General features: G+C 48.5%; 1 protein-coding gene across 1 annotated transcript in view; it reads right to left on the reverse strand.

Moving 5' to 3' along the window:
• Positions 1-6,224: 6,224 nt before the first annotated feature.
• The window catches only part of ST6GALNAC2 (ST6 N-acetylgalactosaminide alpha-2,6-sialyltransferase 2), a 31,641-nt gene continuing 15,295 nt past the window's right edge, over positions 6,225-22,570 (reverse strand). Inside the window, exons 2-10 of the mRNA XM_044453976.1 lie at positions 21,189-21,281; positions 19,246-19,303; positions 14,840-15,014; positions 10,071-10,236; positions 9,729-9,867; positions 8,865-8,968; positions 8,168-8,251; positions 7,248-7,347; positions 6,225-6,397 (exon numbers count right to left, since the gene is read on the reverse strand). Coding sequence (XP_044309911.1) covers positions 6,230-6,397; positions 7,248-7,347; positions 8,168-8,251; positions 8,865-8,968; positions 9,729-9,867; positions 10,071-10,236; positions 14,840-15,014; positions 19,246-19,303; positions 21,189-21,281 — 1,087 coding nt within the window. The 3' untranslated portion in view covers positions 6,225-6,229. The remainder of the gene's footprint in view (positions 6,398-7,247; positions 7,348-8,167; positions 8,252-8,864; positions 8,969-9,728; positions 9,868-10,070; positions 10,237-14,839; positions 15,015-19,245; positions 19,304-21,188; positions 21,282-22,570) is intronic.

The following is a 22,570-nucleotide window of genomic DNA, read 5'->3' on the forward strand; positions in this document are numbered from 1 at the left end:
GAAAAGGATCTTGCCTCCAACTCTGATGAGACTGGCCCATGTTTTTAAGAGTCTTGTAAGGGTTATCCAGTATATCTGCCTGATCTGCTGGTGGCATGATGGGGTTCGGTGCCATCTCTGTCTGATCGCTTAAGACCCTCTTGCTGTAACTACATGTAGTCATCTTGGCTTTAACATCAGGCACTTATTTCCCCCTCAGCGCACCCCCTTCTGCTAAGTTATCTCCATGCATGATGGAGAGTTCTGAAGAACCTGAAAGCTTGCACCACAGAGTTTTGTGACCTTGGAGTTGACATAATAAAGCTGTTGAGCTAAGAAGAATGCAAGAGTTCTTTTGTAACTTCATTACAGAGATACCTGATGCAAGTATACCTTTTGAGTTGAATTGCCCAATGCTACCTAAAGCATCTGCTCCCATTCCAAAGATGAATGCGTTGCAGCTCTTGCTTATCGGCTGGGTTGCTTGCATTTCTTTGTGCCGCCTGTGCTGAGAGTCTGCCCATGGCAATTCATGTACATACCAGGAGCACAAGGACATTGCTGGCTCATAGCCCTGATGCCCTTGCAAACCATGGAGGCTGCCAGCCACACAGAGGAGAACTGCTATTCTCACGAGATTGTGAAAATAGTGGGGAGCCAGAGAGGAGTGCTGGTTTGCTGAATAGGAGAAGTGTGATCTCATGGAATGGGGCTCCAGTCTTGAAGCCGTCTCACCACAGGCTGCCTCTAATCCCCTCAACACACCTGGTTCAAAGTAACAGGCCGTACCACTCTTTCCTTTCTTTGCACCAGCTTGGCATCCTGCTTACTCAACTTGAATTGTTTAGCTGTAGGGGAGAAATACGGCATTTTCTCCTCCCCTGCATGCCCCCTGCCCCGGCCTCACGCCCACACGACAAAGAAACACACAAAGGAGAAAAGATCATTCAACATTTATGCAATTATACAAAGTGGGAAAATGTGTCAGGTTACCCTCCACCTTTCCCCATTGTGTGTGGCTACCCTCCGTCTGTCACTAGGCACTGTAAGTTTCCTGCAGAACAAGACTGACCTGATGCTGATCTCTTGGTTGCTATTTATGCTTAATTATCTCCGAAACACCAGTGGGAGGTCTGTAAGGTAACTTGTGTCAAGAAGAGCTCTCTCTTTGCTTCTTGATGGCTAATTGTTGTTTAATTAGCTTGAGTGGGAATGTTACCCCATGTGTGCAAGGCACAGGAGTCAAAAGCTCACAGTGACCCCAGTGGTACTGTACACGCAGGTGCTGCTCCCAGCGCCATTGGCCTTGAGAAGCCCATGTGATTCCCATGGACAAACTCATCTGCGCCCCTTCCTTCAGATGCTCTGCAAGGGACATGCTCTGGGATTGTGGGTCCTTATCCTTTCTATGCAGAACAATATTGTTCCTACCCTTCTCCAGACATGCCTAATCCTGATGTCCTCACCCTTTCACAAATGACTTGGGATAAGGGATTAGGTGCCTATGTTGAGGATTATAGATGGAACCCTCCCCGCCCCCAGTAGAACCTTGTCTTTCAGTCCTTTAGGAGGAAAATATAAATGCTAGAATAGTTTTGGTTTAATCCAATATTGTTTCTGCTTGGACAAATGAGGCTGGAGGTGAATCATCGGCGGTATTTTATCCCTTACAGCAGGGATCAGCCATGTGGCACCCTCTTGTTTTTGGCCATGGGCTGTACCAACAGGGGATGATAAGAATTATCCAGATCATTAAAGGACACCACTTTGTCTACTTCTGCCATACAGCTGCAGGGCTGTATTCGATTAGCCTTCCCACCATGGAAGGACCAACAGCAGTGGGAGAAGGAGGGAAGGTCCCCCTCCCCCTGCAGCCCTCCCCTCAAAGCTTGTTCACAAGTACTGTGAGGGGTCTTCTGGAGCAGACTGGGGGACTATAGAGGGTGGGAGACTTGGGGAAAGGCCATTGTGTGAGTGGAAGTCTGCTCAGCGTTGTCTAGGATGGGTGGATGTAGTCCTAGGTGAACATCCCAAGTAAATGTGAATGTCTGAAAAGTCAGAGATCTGCCTAAACATGATTTGGCAACATGAGGGGTTATAATGGAAAAAATGAGGATATGCTTGGGAAATTCATTTGGGATTGTCAGCATTCACAAAAAATACTAACATTTGCCAAATTCACCAACTCTAGGCATTCTTGAGTTAAACTAATTTCAGATAGGCTTTAGCCTGCTTGTGGAATGGAAACTGCCTTGGTCTCCCCATGGAACAATCCATGTCAAGACATGGAAGGAGGAATGTGATCTCTTGGACCTCTTGGTGACCATGGTATACTTTTGGATAGAACCTCTGGGCTGGGATTTAGAGGTGCTGGTCTGCAGTGGTTCCACTCCAGAGTGCTGGACCACACGCACCTTTAGTGTGATCCAGCTTTGTTGTTGTTGTTGTTGTTTTCATGTTCTTCTGTTCTAACCTTTGGTCTCAACCAGCAGGCTCATTTCGCTTTCCTTTTCAGTCCCTCTGTACACAAGCAGAGCAATGAGGCAGTAAAAGGCTGTGCCATTCAGACCTTGGATGGAAGGTGCCATTTTTGAATGCTTCTCTGCGCGATAAAAAGTCCCTGCATATAGAAAGCTGGCACAGTGGGGAGAAGTATTCTAAGACAAGCTTCCTTCCTTTTTTTTGTTATAACAGGGTTCCTTCCAGTCTAGCTGCAAAGGCTTGAAAGTGTGTGCTCTGATGAACTTTCTCATAGATGGAGTCAGAAAGCTTCTTGATGAGAAGGAACACCATTGTGCAAAAATATAAACAAAAGTGACCCGATTCCCAAAGCGAACAATGTGATGCCCCAGAAGTGTCCAACAAGGGAAGGGGTGGTGCGCTGGAGCAGCATGTGCCCAAAGCGTCCCACCTTCTGCAGTAAGTAAAGGGATATTTTCAGAGCCAGATGTTTTCAGTTGACAGACAGGGAGTTCACTTCAGTCCTTGGGACCAGAAGGCTGGATTTAGGGAAGTGGAAATGAGAGGACTGCTGGGGTTCTGTTTTGCATAGGTGTATGGCAGGGGTGCAAACCTCGGGTCCTTGGTCCCAAAGAAGTCTCTGGGATTCCCCAGATGGCCCCCATCCTCTTCCCCCAACCACTGATCTTTTGGTGTTTCCTGGGTTTTGTACCCTTTCTAAAAGATTGAAATGGGGCTTAATAAGAGCTCAGTAAAAAATTTAAGCTACAAGAGGATGTTATTTTTAAGGCTTTTGGCCTCTCGCCTTTCACCTTCCAGCTCCACCTAGCAATGGAATGGGACCCCCAGGAGCTTCTCTGAAAGGGAATTTGGTCCTCAAGGGAATTCAACACCCCCTGGTGTATATGGTCCATTTTGTATGGGGGTGGTGGAATGAGGATCTGGATCTGGAATGAGGATCCCCCCCCCCTTTTTTTTTAAATCTGGAATGAGGTTTTCCCTTTGTGCCACAAAGGGAAAAAGTTTGTGGCATTCCAGGGACTTCCATTGCTTAAACATCCACACACTACTTAAGGACATTTGTACATGAAGAAGCCAGGACTGCCATGCACTGTGGACTCAGCAGAACTTGTTAACTTACCTTATGTCTTTTCATCAACGACATGGAAGAAGAGGTGACCAGTCTGCTGATCAGATTTGCAGATGATACTAAAATGGGGCCAGTGGCCACAACTGAAGAGCAGGTAGTCCAGATCCAGAAGGACGACCTGCAGTGCAGTGTAGGGCCACAAGGAAGGTGGCCAGAAAGACCTGGACAGACTATGGAAGTGGGCATGGGACAACAGGATGGAGTTCAATGTGGAGAAGTGCAAGGCCTTGCACTTCAGGCATAGGAATGGGTGTCATGAGTACAGGTTAGGGGACAAGTGGCTGGAGAGCAGCACTTGTGAAAGGGATCTCAGGGTGCTGGTTGACTGCAGGCTAAACATGAGTCAGTAGTGAGATGTGGCAGTCAAGAGGGTGTACGCCACCCTTGGTTGCATAGCCAGAAGTGTGGCTTCTAGATTGAGAGGTATTACTACCACTCTATATGACTCTGGTGTGCCCGCAACTGGAGTATTGTGCTCAGTTTTGGTCCCCTCATTACAGGAAGGATATAGTCAGGTTAGAGGCAGTACAGTGTAGGGCCACAAAGATGGTGGCCAGATTGCAGGGGATGCCGTATGAGGCAAGACTGAGGGAACTGGGTCTCTTCAGCCTGGGGAAGAGGAGACTCAGAGATAATCTGTTGGCGACATACAGGTATGTGAGGGGGTGTCACACGGAGGTGGGTAGAGACCTTTCTTCCCTGCAGAGGAGGGCAGGATGCGCTCCAACAGAGACAAGCTCAAGGAACCAAGGTTCACTTTGGATGCCAGGAAGCACTTCCTGACAGGACCCCAAGGGTATGGAATGGGCTTCCACAGGAGGTGGTTGAGGCCCCATCGGTGAGGGTGTGCAAGGATAGGCTAGACATGCACATGGTAGGCATGTTGTGAGCGGAACCGGCTGGAGCTGAGGGTCAGACTAGATGGCCCAGGAGACCTTTTCTGACTCGCTGTTTTTATGTTTCTACCTGTGCACCTTCATATGTACTCACATGCATTGCCTTGTTCAGAAGTGAGCTGAAGTTGGTTAGAAATTCTGTGTGAAGCACCCCCTCTACATTTCCCTTTGCTGTGGTCCCGAGTTTACCCTGAGAGAAATCCAGATTACACAAACATTTGCAAATATATCAAATTCAACTTTTCTTGGCACAGATTTCATTGTTTAATGGCAGAGTATATGCAGCCCTGCAGCAGCCAGTCACTCTGTCTCTAGCGTAATGGATTTTCTTCTGGCAAGGCAAGGGCTGTCTGGCTGTTTAATCCAACACTAACATTAACCAATCATGGCTCATCCTGTCTCCTCAACCAGCAAAGGAGAGATTTTTCATGCAATTCACCCAGATCTACATCAGCATACTCAGACTGAGGTCTGCAGGCCATCTCTCTCCCTCCCTGGTTCCCAGGTGGCCTGGCCCCGTCTCCTGGCATCACCCCTGTCACCCAACTACTCATCATTCCATGTGGTTTCCCACCTTCTGCAGTTTTCCCATCCTAAAATGTTGAAAGGGCCCTCCAAAGACTTAGTTACTGCTAAACTAGGCTGGTGTTTGGGGCGGGGGGGGGTGGCTCTGCCCCTTTTAGCTCCCCCCATTCCCTCCCCCTGGAATGCACCACTGGAATTCTCCAAAACTGCATTCTGCCCTCAGGTTGAAAGCAGCTTGACACCACTGGCTGAAATAACATCCAGGCTACAGGAGGGAATGTGAAAGCAGGGGTGGGCAGCATGGAAGGAATTTACTTTGCACCAGCAAAAAGAGAGGCTCTTGTATGGTGGTTGCGACGCACCTGGTATTTGCATGACGGTGTTCTCAGTGCAGTAACTTTTGAAAGATGGAAGATCTACCACTCTTGACTCAAAGCAATTACTACGTTTCAATAATCTGCTGACTCCCATCACAGAGTATTGGAATTCCTTGGCCCACCCACAACAACACCCTATGAACTCGGTGCCTGCTTTGTGGAATTGCTCCGAAAAAGAGAAGTGCTTCGAGGGCTTCACTGTCTCATTCCCACCGGTGAGCAAAGTTCTGTGGATGCGCCACATGGGCAGGGGCGGGACCATCACATCACACAGTGGTCCAGCCTCTGCCTTTTTTACAAGGAGCATTCTTGGTCCTTTCCTAATGGGATTGTGAAGGGAAAGAAAGTGGCTTGACTCCCAGATCTGCCATATTGGCCGTGGTCAATATTCCATGAAAATCAGCCACCTTGCCTCCAAGGAAGGTCAACGCAGAATGCTTGATGGATGCCTCACCAAAAGTGCACACTTAGCAAAACAGGTACGGAGCTCTCTGTCCATTCCTCTGTCATCCAGTTGTAGCTCCTCACGGTCGGCAATTTGGCAGTCTCCTGGCTGGGCTGCTGCATCTCCTGACTTGCGCAATCGCCACTGATGGGTCTTTCTTCCAGTGTGGGTTTGTAGAATGCTACTGTCCTTTACCAAATCCATCGGGAATGGTTTCCACAGGTGAATGGCTACTGCAGTACTTCCTTTTGTATGTCTGGAACCTTCTGCTGGTGAGTGTGCCATTACTGACCTACAACAGGGCAAAGGAGGGACTCCTGTAGATCAGGAAAGCGTTCACACAAAGGGAATCGCGGGGGGCTGCCCCTCCTTTTCTTGTCCGCGCAGCTCCCTGCTTTCACCGCTGATACAGCTTCATGATGCCACCCTGGTGTAAGCTCTTCCACAGCTCTGCCTCTAATAACATGTCATGGTTGGCATAGAACACCAAAGGCTTCTTTTCACGATCATAGTAATGATCCGAAAAAGTCTTGTAATTTTGTGTGATGAATCCATAAGCACTGACCTAAGGGAGTGGAAGAAACAGGTAACAGAATGAGTGAGAGGTGGGCATGGAGCGATACCCATCTTTTTGTGTGCAGGAGCACACTCCTTGGTCCATCTAGGCAGGTGTGGTCAACACGGACCAGCAACCTCTCTCTGAGGTTTCAGGCAGGAGCCTTTCCTCACCCTGCCTGGAGAAGGAACCTGGAAGTTGGACCTTCTGTGTGCAAAGCAGGGGCTGTGCCCCAGGCACGCCTCCTTGGCACCACCAGGCTCAAAGCTGCTGCATACTGAATGGCAAGCAGCATGAAGGTCATGCCAGAGTGCCTCATGCGTCCCTTCTGCCTACTTTTGAAGAAGACATTAGTCGACTTCCTCCACAGAAGTTCTAAAGACGCGTGGAACATCTCATGAGGGACGTGCACGTGCAGGTTAGCTTTAAGTGTGCGAATCATCAAAAGCATCTTCACCACTTGCGAAGCCACACTCCCAAATAATTCTAAAACACTACCCTTTACTGGATGCCAGCAAAGGTAATGCTATAAGTGAAGGGGGAAATGGTCAGGAGAAGGGATTCTCTGTGATTGCACCCCATTTATGGAACACCCTTCCCAAGGAGATGTGCCTGGCACCATCCTCCTCACCTTCCAGTACCAAGTAAAGCCTTTTATATTTAACAGGTGTTTTGTTAGCTAAACTGGTTTTTAACATTGCTTTAATTTATTGCTACATGATCGCTGTGACTGTTTGCCATGAATATCAGATTCTGTATTCTTGTCTCGCTTGTTTTATTGCTGTTGTTTTTATTGCAAGCCACCCAAAGAGCCCTTTGAAATATGGGGCAGAGGATGAACGGATGAATGGTCTCTTACCTGATCACAGGTATGCAGTGCTGTTAACAGCATAACTGCTCCAGTGCTGGGCATGTAGAGATGCCCAAACTGAGTCTTTATTAATTCTGATCTTAAAAACCTGTGCAGAGAAAGAAAGAGGAGTATAGCAGAGAACCAGCATAGCATAGTGAGAGTGCTGGACTGAGGAGATCCAGGTTCTGCTCCCCACCTAGCTGTGAACTGGGCAACTCTGAGTCATTCACTGACTCTCAGCCTACCTCACAAGGCTGTTGTGAGCATGTGATGGAGATGTAAAAGATGTATGTTAGCCACCTTAGGTTTCTTGCAGAAAAAGTGGGTTATAAATAGTAAAAAAAAATAATTCATGTAAATAAAACTTTAGGGACTATTGGAAAAGATGGAATAGTTCATTGGCTGCTCCATGAGCGGCAATGAAATAGGCCATATAAGAATCTAGCCAAAAAATAAAAATAAAAAATAAGGATTTCAACTGTCCAGCCTACTTATTTCCACGGTTTCCACAGAGACATGTTTTCCAGTGTGTGAGAGAGCAGCACTATGTGCCCACCTGCACATCTGCATTGACGCACAACTTCCAAACCTTTGTGTTTCCGCAACCTTGGAGCTCCCACACTGTGCAGTGTGCCCTCCTGAACAACTCCAGTGTCTCCTGATCCCTCATCTCTGTCCTTTCCCCCAGCCCATCAGCCATGAATTGCAAACATTATGGGCTTAAAAATAAAACCCTGCATCAGTATAACATATTCACAAGGGACTACACATCTTTCTAGCTGGAAAATTAATTCAAATACAGGATATGTGTTCTTCCATCCCCACCTACCTCTCTGCTATGAAAGGTACAGCTGGTATATTTGTGATTATCGAGTTTCTAATTAGATCTATTAAAGGCAAGCTTTGTTGCCATTTCAAAAAATTACCTTTCTGTTAGATAATACATGAATTCTGGGTGCAACAACTTGAACTTTCTTGAAGAAGCTTCAGGTCCAAAGTATTTATGTGGCCTGTGGAAATCAATTTTAAAAATGGTTTAGTGATGTGTCAGTAATTAACAGTACTCAATTAATCCCATGACTAGAAAGGACCCAGAGTGCGTAAGCAGAACAATGGCACTATTTGTCAGCCACTTTGATGTCTGAGAAAAGCATCATCAGTGGTGGGGAAATGATACAGCTCTCCAAATGAGTAGGGGTGTGGCATTTTGGCACCCAGATGGGACTCCTTGGTCCACCTGTAAGCAACCTGCAGGTACGTGTCCTGGGAGACCTTCAGTGTGGCCTGCGCTGATGTCTGAGCCACCTCTCACAGCCAGGCTTGGCCACTTCCCATAGTAAATTGCACTCCTGCCAGCCTGCCAAACAGCTACGATGAGGAACAGTCATCCTCCCGGGAGAGTCATCCCCATGTGCCATCCTCCCCGTGGAAGTGGCGCTCCCACGCTTGGCTTGCACCAAGCAACTGTTCGTGTGCCCGCAGGATCGTGCCTGTGATGGGAAGGCTCTCCTGCTTGCCAAATGTGCTCCCCGAGGTCTGAGCTATGGGGGGAGGGGGGTTGTGGGCATCTCCGTGAGGGATACAATGGCGGAAGGAGCGATGGGAGGACAGTGTGCTACTTACTCATCACGCTTATCAGAGCCCTCTGGAACAGGGACGCCCAGCACAGCGGATCTCAGCATGATGTAATCACGGATATCCGAGGGAATGAAAATGTACCTTATGTCCTGCAGCAAGACAGGGGGAAACAACAGACACAAAAGAGGTGGCACAGAGTGGTGCACTGTCAAGTCATCTTGATCAAGGTCCCACTAGCCAGCCAGCCAGCCAGCCAGGCCCGTTTCTCGAATACTCCATTTCATTGCCACACACAATGCTCTGCAAGGCAGTGAACATGCCCAGGCCTCGTTTGCACTGTTTTGTGCAGGCCCCTTCCCAATTCTTTTGTACTTCTGCAAACTTTGGAATTCTTTTTCCTTGTCCATGGGTGGTACTATTTTGGCTCTGTAAATACTGGCAGTCAGAGAATGAGTTTACTATTAGCATATTTGATGGGCTGCTACATCCAATTAGCACAGTCTGAAATATCAGGAGGGTACTGTCTTGGGTAACAGTTAAGCAGGACAACAGCCAGGGCCCCAGGTGACATGAAATACTTTTTTGAAGTCCATCCCCACCTGCTACAAGTGGCATCACCATCACAATGACTCTCTTCCCACCTCTTTTCTTTCTTCTCTCCAAGTTCTCAGGCAGAGGATCTTTCCCAGGCCTACTTCCTGAGATCGATGCCCTGAAGAGGCTAAAGGCTGAACTCAGGATGATATGCACAGAAGGCATCTCCTCCACTCTGCACTTCCCATCAATCGAAAAGCTTTAAATGGCAACTGCCAGCCAGGCCAAACGATCTGCGTTGCACTGGGGCCTCATGAAGCTCAGCTCATCTTAAGGCCCATCTCCACACCTGAAGAACAATATCTTAACTAATACCTTGGCTTGTGGCACCTGGGTGAAGCCATCTTCTGCATAGGCAATCAGGGAATTCTTCATCGTGTTGACAGTGAAGCCATAGAAGGAGGTCTTCGTGCCAACATCTTCCTCAAAGCCTTTGGTCACTGCCCCATTCAGCCTGTAAGGCAATGGGAGAACAGAGATTCTGAGGAACACACTATGGCCGGCTATGAGGAACAACTAAAGGTCCCAGCAGTCTGAGTTTTGGTTTGGAAAGGGTTAGAAAGGGGATTTCAGGAAGGCTTTTAACCCCCATTCTGACATGGGTTCGAGTTTGGGCTTGGGCCCCTTCCCAGAGATGTGGGTTGCCAATGTCATTACCTGAAGACAAAGTCATGAGCATCGATCTCCTTGCCTTGGCGGGATCCATTCAGAATCCCCCCATTCCCGACCACAGCGCAGCGAATGCAGTTGTCCGGAAGGCCGATCCTGCTGAAGAGCCTGCTGTTGGCAGAGCTGTTGAGGAGCTGCACTGTAGATGCGATCGCTGCAGAGTAAAGCAAGAGGATGCAAGTCAGACGGAGGGGTGGCAGGAAGCGCCAAGTCCAGGGACAGTGTCAGGGGCGTCTGCTGAGGGCCCACCCCCTCCACAAGACCCACAGAGCTCCGTGACCTTGCTCTGCCTTGTCGCCACAAGAACCTGCTTGTCCGCCTCCCTCTTGCCCTGGCCCAGACAAGAGCGGGGCCTGCAGTGAGGTGGACATGCAGCCCTTGCAAACCATAACAGCTTCCTAAGAGTACGTAGCTTTTTCTTTCTTGCCCCCCCTCTTTCCTTTCATGCATGGAAGTCATGAAACTGGGTTGAAATGGCCAATTTTTCTGGCAGGAAGATTTGGTTAGTAGGCTGAAACATACTGGAGGCTTTCCACTTGCCCTCCCCGCTTGCAAATTCTGCAACAAAGCTAAAGGTAAATCAGGACAGAGCTGACTTCCCAAAGGTTTCCCCCATGACCCTGCTGAGTATGCCTAAAATCATTGCTCTAACCCTTCACAGAAAGGGCTTACGGCATATAAGGAGTCGAGACGAGGGACCCTAAGAGACCGCAGAGCCTCATGGCCTATGCCAGCCTTCCCCATAGCTCCCAGCTGGAATGCTTCAGCTGCAAGGTGCTTTTTTGAAAGTTTCAGCAGTGGGTTGTGGAACGGAGGATTGCTCTTCTGGAAACATAAGCCCAAGTCTCCTCCCGAGTTAGGGAACTAGCTGCAGTTTTCATCTTTGCCATGAGCAAGTCTTTGGTAAGCTCATGGGTCTTATTTGCCGTTCAAGACCAAGTCCCCACCTCCCAAATGCCTTGCATTACAACAAGGCACAATGCATTGTTGCTGGGAAAACTATTTTCCTCCCACCTACTGTGAAAATATCAGCATGCTCAGAGGGAAGTCTGAGGGGGTGGGGTTGGCAGACTCCCCAGAATCCCTGCTAATCGAAAGTGTTGGTGCTGCATCCCTGCAAACCTTGGGTCTGCTACACCCCTGGAGCAAGCACGTATACCCGGCAAGAATGGACGTGTGAGTGTTCAGAAGGCCTTCCTCTTGTCTCCGGGTCTGTGGGTAGGCGAGTTCAACATGATGCAGGTGGGACGGCATTTGATCTTTTGGCCTGAGCACTGCGAGCCTCCGTTCTTCCAGGGGTGAACTGCCACCCATTTGCCTTGCGTACAATGAGCTAGTTGGAAGCAAAGCATGTGGGGTACTTGGTGGGTGCTGGGAAGGCTGCTAGGGGAAGGATCCTCCCTGGCATCGGGGAGCTGAATATGCCACACAACTAGCCCCTCTGGAGTTCTGTAGGTCAATGGAACGTTCTTGAGTATACCCTATTTTTCCATCTATAAGACGCCCCCATGTATAGGATGCCCCCACTTTTCTTACCAATCTCCGAGCAAGCAAGCTGCCGCGAGCGCACCCGCACCAGTCTCCCACCCCCCCGAGTGCGCCAGCGATCATGCCAATCCCCCCCAAGCACGCCCGTGCCCACCTCCGCCCAGAGCACACCTGCAATCATGCCAGTCTCCCCCCAACCCCCGGGCGTGCCCACGGTTCTCCTCTCAGCCCCTGTGTACAAGACGCCCCTCCATTTTTAGGTAAATATTTTAAAGAAAAAGTATCGTCTTATACATGGAAAAATACGGAACTTCGAGGATGTTCTTCTTCCCACCCAACAAGAGGAAAGGCTCCTTGTTTGTTTCTCCAGCACCAGCTATGAGCAACCTTTCCTTTGTGGGGGTGGGCAGATTGTACTGTTCAAAAACCTGATGACTAAAATTAGTTGTTGACTAAAATGTAAGGGTTTGGCCCTGAGCTATATTTACTCTCAGTAGCCCTTTTTTGTGTTAGCTTAAATTCTTGCCAGCAAAGGTGACAGGTTTGTTTGTCTTTCACTCTTCCTTTGTTCCTTATCTTTCCCTTCCTCCAGCTAGAAATCACCTACCTTTCCCACGTGATCAGAAACAGAGGATCCCAAGCTGGTAACTGGAGTGGCCATGTGTCCTCTTTTATAGAGGACTGCCCTCTACTAGAAGCCATCCTCCATTTGAAGGGCTGCCCTGTCCAATTCCAGTTTACAGATGAAGAACAGTAAGAACTGATACCCATCACCAGTTAGCACCTGGACAGCCGGGTCCACAGGCAAACGCACTGGTCTCCTGGCCACGGTTTTCTGCACGGTATTTTATTTAAAGTTTAGCAATTATTTCTAAATATCTAGCCATATATAAACATGACTCTCTACTAGCTCCTTTTTGGCCATTCAGAAGCAGCCACCCAAGGGGTAACTAATTTATTCCGAGGCAAGGTTTTCACATGGCCCGCCTCCAGCAGTCGCTCCCTGCAGCCAGCCTGCCCCGCTGCCAGCCTGCCCCACTGCCGCTTCCTTCGCCACCCCCCTCCATGCAGAGCAGGCGCGTCCCTTGTTCTCTTGGCCCCACAATTCAGGACACTGCTGGGCCAGGGAGACCGTGTGCCTGGCAAGCAGAGAAGAGTGGGCATGGGGTGGGAAGTGAGGTAACTCCCAGGGGCCAAGGGCCAGCAGCCACAAAGCAGTGGCCTGCGCCAAAGCTGTTGGTTCCAGTTGATCATCGCAAGGGACGGTGGGACCTTTCATTCAGGCAAAAGTCACAAGATTCTTGATACCAGCCAAAGACTTCCGTCTCCTTCCAGACAGGTTTTTGAAAGGGAAACCACAGGCTGTGTGAATTTCACTATTACACTTGCAAATGCTAAACAGTGCTGACCAGAATCTTTAGGTGGGGTGGGAACTTCTTTGGAGTTTTGCAGCAAATAGAAGAAGAAGCCCCCCACCTTTACTTTTTTCTCTTCCGTTAGTCATTTCTCAAGTTATTTAGGCCACAATCCTATGCCCACTGTTGTGGGAATAAGCCCTATGGAACTCAATGGGACTAGCTTCTGGGAAGACATTTATCCCACCTTTTTTCCTCTTGCAAGACACCCAAGGCAGCTTACATAGTCCTCTGCTCCATTTTATCTTCTCCACAACAGCCCTGAGAGGTAGGCTAGGCCGGGAATGAGTGCCTGGCCAAAGGCAGCCGGGGAGCTTCAAAGCCGAGTATGGACTAGAGCCCGGGTCTCCCAGGCCCTCAGTCTCACACTCGCACCACCACACCACCAGATGATCGCACTGTGAGCCAACAGTGCTTCAGAGAAACAAGGCAGCTGTTTGGTATATAGAAGTGGATAAATCCACTGAACATGTACAACCGAACCTGCAACAAAACAAGCTTGTAAGGGGCCACAAGAAGGGAAGCTTCTTTCCAGCTAAAGAAATTACAGCAACTTCCACTTTTGCCCTCACTTTTTCACATCTGAATGAGTGCGCTGTGCCCTTCCCCATGAGAACTAGTTGCGTGACTGGTTGGTGGGAAGCCTCAAGAAGCAGCAGGAAAGCAGGAGCACAAAGCAAGGAAAGAGGCATCGAATACAGTGGTAGGTAAGAGGCGTAGCTGCTACATACAATGGCAACATCTATGGCAGGGACAGGCAACCTCCAGATGCTTTGGACTACAACTCCCATCAGCATGGCCAATAGTCAGGGTTTATGGGAGCTGCTGGCCACCTCGCCTGAAGGGCACTGTGTCGCCTCTATGGGCTTTTGGTCCTTTAGGTGGGTCAGGAGCTGCTGCTCAGGCTGACTCCAGCCTGCCTTTCCCACTCTCCAGCAATGCTCCTCGGGGCCACAACAGATTGCACTAAATGTGTAATTCAGCATTTCCTTGGAAACAGCAGCCAGTCGCAGAGCGATCAGGGCTGGGACTGTGGCACATGGGGATGTTAATCCTTTCTTTGCATGCTGCAGTCTCGATCGAGCCTGCACAAGCTGCCGATTCCCTTGGGACAGCAGCTTTGGGGGAACCTTTGTTTAGACCACAGCACTGAGGAAAGAACCAGCCCTTCTTCCCCATCCTTCCAGGTGGGGACCCCACAGCTGTTACTCTGCACAGGGAATGCCCAACTATGCCAACATGTACAGTCTGGCTTGGCCACGGATTATCACCCTTCCTCCCAGCAGGAGGAAGTGGATCTGCGTTGAGGCCCCATCACCCCTGCAGAGAAGTTTTCTTTTGGGCAGACAGCAGTCCTCCTGTGTCAGGCCAGTGAGCAGAGCTTTGAATTCCTCAGCATTATCACAGGCGTGATCCACTGAACTAGACACTGATCTAAAAGTAAAAATATGTGAACAGACAGAAAGGAAAGGTACACCTGAAAGCTACGAGGCCTCAAATCCTTTTGTAGGATGACCCAAGCAAAAGTCCTGAGAGAAGTATGCGTTCTTGCTTTGGGTCAAATCACAGTACTTTTATCCAGCTGGCAGGCACAAGAAAGTATGTGGTTCCCTCTATATTATAAACACGTGGTTCCCAGTCAACAAAAAGGCCCAGGCAGCCGTGGTTATCTTGCTCCCGTCAGGACTGGCTTTCTGTGATTTGTATCCCAGCCACCTACCCCTTCTGGATCAGGCCAAGGTGAGCCTGGCTCAGTGCTAAAGCCATCGGGTCAAATGACACGACTCCCCCATTCCCAAAAGCCCCCTGTGCTCTGGCACGATCGTTTTCTGTCTTCCCCTTCCAGCCCATTACCTGCATACGGCAAACCACGCCAGCCATAGGGGACGTTGCGCTCCTTCAGTCGGTCCCACGTCTCGGGGTTGAAGTGCTGCTTCCACATCAGCACAGGGATGTCAAAATCAAACCGCTTCCCGAACACGGGGTTGCTCTTCGCTTTGGACTGCAATGACCGGGGGCACAAGCTGGACTGAGAGAGGCTGGGAGTGAGTAAACCCTCATGCAGGAGATGTGAACGGCAACACACGTGTCTTTGGAATATTTGCTCATGCAGATCACCTGGAAGACTGACGAAGTGCATCCTCAAGAAACCCACCATGGCAGATCCCAACATTATATGCAGGGGCTCTAGACTGCAACACTATAAACATGTGGGGTTGGATCCAGATTTAAGCCATCTTTAAATAGACTTAAGCAGCTTTCGGTTGACTTCCTCTCCCTCTCCTTCCCGTGGCAGCTTCTCCAGCCCCCAACAATGCTACAGAGAATCAGGAGACGCTGCTGAACGGGGCCCCTGATCTGCATTGTCTCTAAGGGACAGGATTGCAGAAAGCTGGGCCCTTTCTCCTGTGGAATGTTTCTTCTCTGGGGTATGGCAATTCCTGCTTTCACCCCGTCTCCAATTTCTGCAACCGGGAAACTCACGTTCTGTAACTGGGATAAATTACGCAAACTGAGAAGAAGCCAGGCTTGAGAGGACCTCTTGCTATCTTGCTTGCTGGGCGCACGGTGCAGTGTGGATGGGCACCTGTGCCCAGGCGTCTGGGCTAGAGGGACAGGCGGTGCTTCACCTGGACTGTGTCCCTGTGCTAACCCTAGTGTGGAATAATCCCTGTCCACCTCGTGAATTGAATCAGTGCATCCGATCCCTTAACTGCCGGAGAAGTGATCCCTGGACTCCAGTGGCTGTTAAAATTGCCAGTGGGCAGCAACCGTTGGGTCCAGACCAGAGCGTTGAACCCTGGGCTCATTCTTTTGTTAACTCCTTGCTCAAGTGAAACAAGTCAGTTCAAGTCAGGGTAACACGTTGTGTAACATTCATGTGACATTTTTCTTCGCCTTGTGTCAACTGTTGCCATGGAAATGTCCCTGCTATATCATCCCGAGAGCTAAATCCTAACCTGGGGAAGGTTCAGGGCCTGCCCTCTATTTGTGGGTGGGTCAAAAGCAAAGGAGTGCCAAGCGTCCGCGTGCCCACTCAGGAATAAGCGCGGGCAGCCTCGGAGGAGGCCAGCCAGAGGCTCTCGGCAACTTCCTCGCCTGTCCCTGGCTCCCGGGCCAGTGCTAGGTAATGAAAATATCTAGGGCTCAGCTCTCAGGATAATGAACAGAACAAAAGAAAATACTAAAACCCCACAGCGTTGCATATGCCAATGCTGCAAAGTCCGTGGGGGGGCACCTCTATTGTAAGAAAAGGAAGGTATGGCCAGGAGAGGGGGACATTCTTTGTTTCCAGGGAAGAGGCTCAGGCAGGGTGGGAGGAGGCGCAGCAAGAGGTGAGGCACACGTGGACTTCAAAAAAGCCAGCCAAGCCAGGAGGAGCCAAGCACAGGAGATCTTCATGGCCGCTCCATCTGCAAGCACTCACGGATAGGGGGCTGGTGGGCAGATGGCCTCCCAGAGGGTCGGGGCTCCAGCCCTCGTGGGACACTGCCTGCCACCACCTTGGCTGCCTCCTCCACAGGCATTGCCCACCCTTGCCCTGCAGGGGAACATCCGTTCATCTTGACGGGCAGCTGCTCCAAGGCAAATTGTTCTGGCAGCATAAAGACGGCATCTCCCCAGGGAAGACGCTGGCCGGTTAGCTTACTGGTGCACCTCTGGCTCAGTGCTATGACTGGAACAGCCTAGAAAGTGGAGCTAGGGACCCGTGTTCGGACTGAACACAAGCAAAACACTGGTGAGGCGCTGGGCTAACGCACAGGTGGAGCTGTGATCGCAGGTACAGAGAGGGCGGAGAGGCAGGGCTTGTGAGGAGGGAAAGAGAATCGAGGCTCGGGGAGCTTTCTTCTCCCCTTGCCAGCTGCCTGGAGAGGAAGCCAGAAGGCAGAATGTATGAATCATGGAAGGAAAAAGCACAGAGAAGATGTATTACCCAGTCTTTTCTCAATGACTCTGTAAAATAGAATCCCCCAACATCCTGTAAGTCAGAAAATTCAGTGGGCAAAATGAAGCATGCCCAGTTTACTTCTATGGACAAAGGAGTCTGAAGTCATAGACTGAATAGCATTATAGACTCAAATACATAAGTTCTATTGCTGAGCACATTTGTACCAGTTGTATAAATTTTCATCCCAGCCACATGTATTCACATACATCTTTTTTCAGAAATGCTTTTTTTTTAACTTATTGATTTATTGAGGGGGGGTTAGGTTTTAGTAGTTTTTCTCCTGCAGGAAACCTCCAAAAAGCTAATAATAAACTTAAAATCATATTTTTATATGTGTATCATGAAATACACAGAGAGAACCTACCATTCCTTTCATTCTCTCAAAGCTCTGTGGAAGATAATCTGGGCTGTGCCAGACTGTTGAGTAACAGCCCAATTCCCTGTGTTCAGAACACACTTTCTGTGCTTACCCCTTGCATTCATTATGTGAGGACAAGGATATTGCTGGCTGTGTGGGTACTGAAAGGGTTTTTGCTGCTTTTTCTGAGTGTGTTTATAGCTTTCTATTGTATCGTGATGATTTTAAGGTAAGCCATCCAGAGAACCTTGGTTACAACAGCACAATAACAAAAAATAAAAGCATGGGCAAGAGAAAGAATCTGCCAGCTAGAAAGAGAAAGAATTTAGGTGAGGAACAGGGACATAGTCACTTATGTATGGGAGACCACAGCTGTTATTCTTTTCTTGAGCACAAGCCATGGCCTTTTCAGTCCTGGCCCCATATCTCTGGAACCCCCTCCAAAGAAAGCACGTTTTCATCCATCTTCATTTGCTTCTGAATGGATATAAATGACAATTTGTGTGTTTCTATCTACATTTCACTAAAAATGCTATGCTAGCCTTTTAAGGAGCTGCTGTTTGCAGATTCATAATTGTATTGTTAGGTATGGGAAGTATCCTTTTAATCTCTGCACCTTCGCGTGTTCTGTCCTGCCTGCGGGAGCGCCCGCCGGTGCAGCACGGTGAGCACTTCCTTGAACAATCCTTGAAAGGGCAGCGTCACTCACTTCCAGAATAAGACAGGTTCCAAAGCTCCCTTCTGCAAGCTTCACTGACCTACCCCATTCCAGAAGAAGGGTTTCCAGTTGCTTCAGGAACAGCTACGTAGCTTCCCATTGTACCACTGGTGAATTCCACTAGCATACTGGCAGCCTTTTGTCTTAAAAGGTGGCATATAGATTTCTCACAAAAAACACAACAGGCATTTCTCCAGGTTGCCCATCAGTTTCTGGGCAGCTACATTTCCCCTGTAGATTACCACACTGGGCTGATGGGGAAAATACAATGTCTAGGTTCAGAAGCTGTTTTAACAGCAAGTACACTAAATCTGAAGTGGGCAGAAGCTATGTGGAGAGCTACTCATAGATCTCTCAGATTTGCAATTGCTCAGCAAGGATTAGTTTGGCTCTGGCTACTGAGCAGTATAAAAATGAAACAACAAATAAATAAATTAGAGCTCTTCTACAGAAGACTGTTGATCTGTTGCTAATCCACTGCATATACTTTAATTTTCCCTGCAGAGTTGAGATCCACGCATGACATGAGGAGCTTTTCTGCTACCTAACCTCTAGGTTGCACTGTGCTATAGTGGTATGTCACAAATGCACACACGGAAGCTGCACTTTCTTGCGCTTTCACAATTAAATGCTGCATTTTGCCTTCTCTGAATAACAAAAACTCACCGTCTAAAGAACCCATGAACAACTGTAAGAAGTTATTGAAAGCACGTGATAAATAATCCCTTGCATTCGAAAACCTTGACTGACTTCCAATAACGGCAATAACAGGATGACTGCCCTCATCCCTCGAATTACACAGCTGGAATGAAGAAAGCCAAGTGTGGATTTTTGTGTGAAAGGACTGTGGGCTCCATTTAGTTCTGGTACTCAAATTTTGGGGCTCAGGCTTTTTAAATTCCAAGTATGTCTTTTGCACCTGGATCTAATTAGTGGATTTTGCCGATTTAGTAAAAAGCAAAGTAGAATCCACAAGCCTGAAGACTCCCCTTCCCTGTCCTAAGTGACTTTGGGCATGCCACTACCTGATAGTTTAAGATTCCCTGTGATAAAGCCTAGGAATAAAAATAATACTTGTTTTTCCCCTTTCTTGATGGGAGTGGGAAAATCTAATTGAGCAAGCTATCTTAAACATTTTGTACATGAAAAGGCTATATAAATTATTATTATTAAGTGCTGGATTCCTTTGAGATGGGAATGCAAAATTCTTAGTATGAAGGATGTGCATGTTTTACCTTCTCCTTGGGGTGATTTGGGTTTTCTCCTTTAGATAACTCTTTGGTTGGGTTCCCCCTAGAAGTAAAGCACGCAGGTAGTAAGTATAGGTATTCACCCCCAAAACTTTGTGCTGAAATACCTTCCTGGACCCAACAGCTCTTTCTGAGGCAACTTTCCATTTGCTAGGCTTCCAGACAGAATTCTTGGATGCAGAGATGAAGTTCTAGGCCTGCCATTCTCGGGCAGCGGGTAGTTTCACTTCAATAAAGCAAAGGGGTGGCTTATTCCTCTGACCTAAGGTTGGCGCGCTGATTGCAGGGGCAAAATCTGGCACACGAGTGATGTGACAGACCGGGATAAGCAATTGCTGAGGAATCTGCAGTCATGATGTGCAACAGCCTGCATCATTAATCTACGGGAAAAGAAAGGTTGTCAGCTTGGCTTAGACTGAAAAATTTGCATGGTGTAAGTTTGGGAGAAGAAGCCCAGGGACAAAGAAGCTGAAGGAAGGCATGGAATGGGAAAGAGGAATATGGGGAATGGGTAATAGTAGAATAAGCTACAAGGGCAACAGCAGTTAGTGGAGTTTTCAAGTGGATAATCAGAATTATAATCTGAAAAACCTTATGGCACAAGGTCAGCAGGGGCTGTGTGCTATGGGAGGAAGGAGAGAGACATACCAAGGTGACTCCTCAATAAACAGAGCAGCTCTTAACAAAGTGGAAGGATGTCGGTGTGTAAAAAGCAGACCCTGAGTGTGGTGAGACGTGGAGATGGGGATGTCAAAATGAGGAAGATTAACCCACATTTGCCTAATCCTAAAACTGGCCACGACTCCATACACATTTCCTTGTCAAAAAAACAAATGCAGAGATTTGCCAGAATGTTTTAAAAAGAAAAGTGTTTCTTTTGACAATTGTCACAGATACGTTAGTGAAAAGGGGACAGCTTCATGATTTTTGTTTTCCTGAGTAGCTTGAGGCTCAGGAGTGGAAGGAAAAAATGGGGACACTGCAGGGCTGACACACAAAATACTCTGAGGTTCTCAGGGTGAAGTGGGGGAAGTCAAGATCCCATCCATGTGAAAAGATCCCTCATGGCTTTGCTTTCCCATGGGAAATCTCCATTTGACAGCAGTCAGGCTAAAGCCAAGTCACAAAATAACCAGCCGGCAACATCTTTTGGCCAATATCCATGGTTGATGCCTATTACGGTTGGTCAGCAGGCACCTAACAAGGCATTGCCCAAGCAAGCCTTTCCAGTTTGGTTATTTGGGGCTGCACAGTTGTGCAACTGTGGAAACCCGGCAAAAAAAGGACAAATGGCACACAGCCAGTTGTGCAAATAGAGGTAGAAAAATAGATGGCGAACCAGTGGCAGCCCCTCCAGTAAAGCCACCTGGGCGTCTGGAGGATCTATCAATGGCTGTCACTTCACACAGTATGAAAAGGGATCTCCAAAACTGGGGGTGGGGAAGTGGTGGAGGGAAAACCACAAGCAGCATGAAAAGGCTCGTGATCACAGTGAGGAGAGGGCGCCTCCTGGAGGGCTGGGGGGTGGGAAGGAGAACTACCAGTCAACCAGTCGGTGAGCCCTGTCATCTGTCAGATGCATTGTGGGTTGTTGCCATGAAGAACTCCCACTGCATAGTTCATTCTCAGCATGGGCCACCATGCCATGTGAATTCAACCCACACTTGCCAGGTTTGCACAACAAGACAACCCCAAAATGGGCTTTGCCTATTCCAGGTGGTGGCCACTTGCTCTGCAGCCTCACCGTGGGTTTAATAGCCTTTTGTGGCCTGCCCTGTCATATGAAGAGCCCCGTTAATTTTAATCAATCAGCCAGTTCTTTGGCTACAGGCTACTGCTCCAGGGCTGCCACTGGTTTGACTAAATGTGTTAAGAGTATGTGATCAAAACAAAACTAGGGAAGAATGGCCTAGTCCAATCTCACTCACCTCTTCATGAGGCTTGCGCTCATCAGACCGTGGCTCCTGACATTATGGGGTATTTCTGCTTGGGCAGAGCCCAGTGCCTCTCGCTGTAGCAGCCTGCAAGACAGAAAGCAAGCAGAGCGTCTGAGGTGGAGAAGTCATGGACGGTGTCCTTAGATCTTGAGGGTTTCTTCTGCATGGTCAAGCAAGAACAGTGGAGGCTGAGCACAGCCTCTGCTAATGTGATATATGGGCCACATTAGCAATCTCCCTTGAGAAATAGTTAAACCCCGAAACTATCGAGAGATGCCTAATCCTTAACTTTCCCAAGAGGTGGCCATGCTAATCCTCTGCTGCATTTCATTTCCCTCTGCCCTGTGTACAAACCTCCTCACCCCCTGCTGAGGCATGTTGATATATACCTGTGACTTACAACAAAGTTTCATGTATCTGATAAGGTGATCTGCAATCCATGAGGGCTTATTCCATAATAAATTGTTCGTTCGTACGGTGCCACAAGGTTCTTTGCTGCTAACGTTTAAGGTAGACTGCCCTCTCTACAGCTTTGCAGATGGTTGCTTGGACTTCCTGTCCATTTCACCTTCACTTTAGCTTCTAAGCCTTGTTGTCATCAGTTAAAGTAACTAGCCCAAGAAACGAGCTCAGCTCGCGACACCATACCAAGAGTGCAGCTCCCCTAAAAACGCCGAGGTTGTGAGTGCATGTACATGTGAATTGAATTACAGTGACTAAATCTTGACCTGCTGCATAGCTCAGTGCCAAGATCTCACAAAGCAAGGCTTATGAGATTTTAGATTTGAGCTATCTAGCTGCCAGATTTAATGAAAGTTCTTAATTAACTCATAATTAGCTTCTATGTCTGGAAACCCCTTGGTCTGCCAAAGAATTTACAGATGCTGTGCAATTACGTTTTAGACTATTGTTAAGCCATAAGACATGGTGCTGTGGAGCAAATATTTCCAGGTTTAGTGTAAGACCTTTAGGAACAGAATCAGAATGAATACAAATCTCATATCCCAGTTTCGACAGTCCAAGGGCAGGCACACTAGCTCTCCTCTGCTGAATTTCCTAATACGTCTAGACAGCCCACCCAAGGCTGGTGTCTTCCGATGTGCTGCGCTGCAACTTCCATCATCCCCAGCTAGTGTGTTGCAGTCAACACACCTGAAGGCCGCCAGGCTGGGGCAAACCAGTTTGTTGACAAGCTACCCCACATGGTTTAACTGTGTTCCACATGGCCCGAGTTGGCAAGAGCGTGCAGAGTGAAGGAGAAAAAGGAGAGGGCGTCAAGGCCTGTGCCAGCAACATGCAGCAACCCTCTTAGGGCTAAGCTGAAGCTTCTCTTCACTCATTTTTCTTAACGGAGGTAGTGTGACTGGGGAATC

Source organism: Varanus komodoensis, unplaced genomic scaffold (assembly GCF_004798865.1).
Source record: "Varanus komodoensis strain SLA01 unplaced genomic scaffold, ASM479886v1 scaffold7_1, whole genome shotgun sequence".
In the NCBI taxonomy this organism is placed as follows: domain Eukaryota; kingdom Metazoa; phylum Chordata; class Lepidosauria; order Squamata; family Varanidae; genus Varanus; species Varanus komodoensis.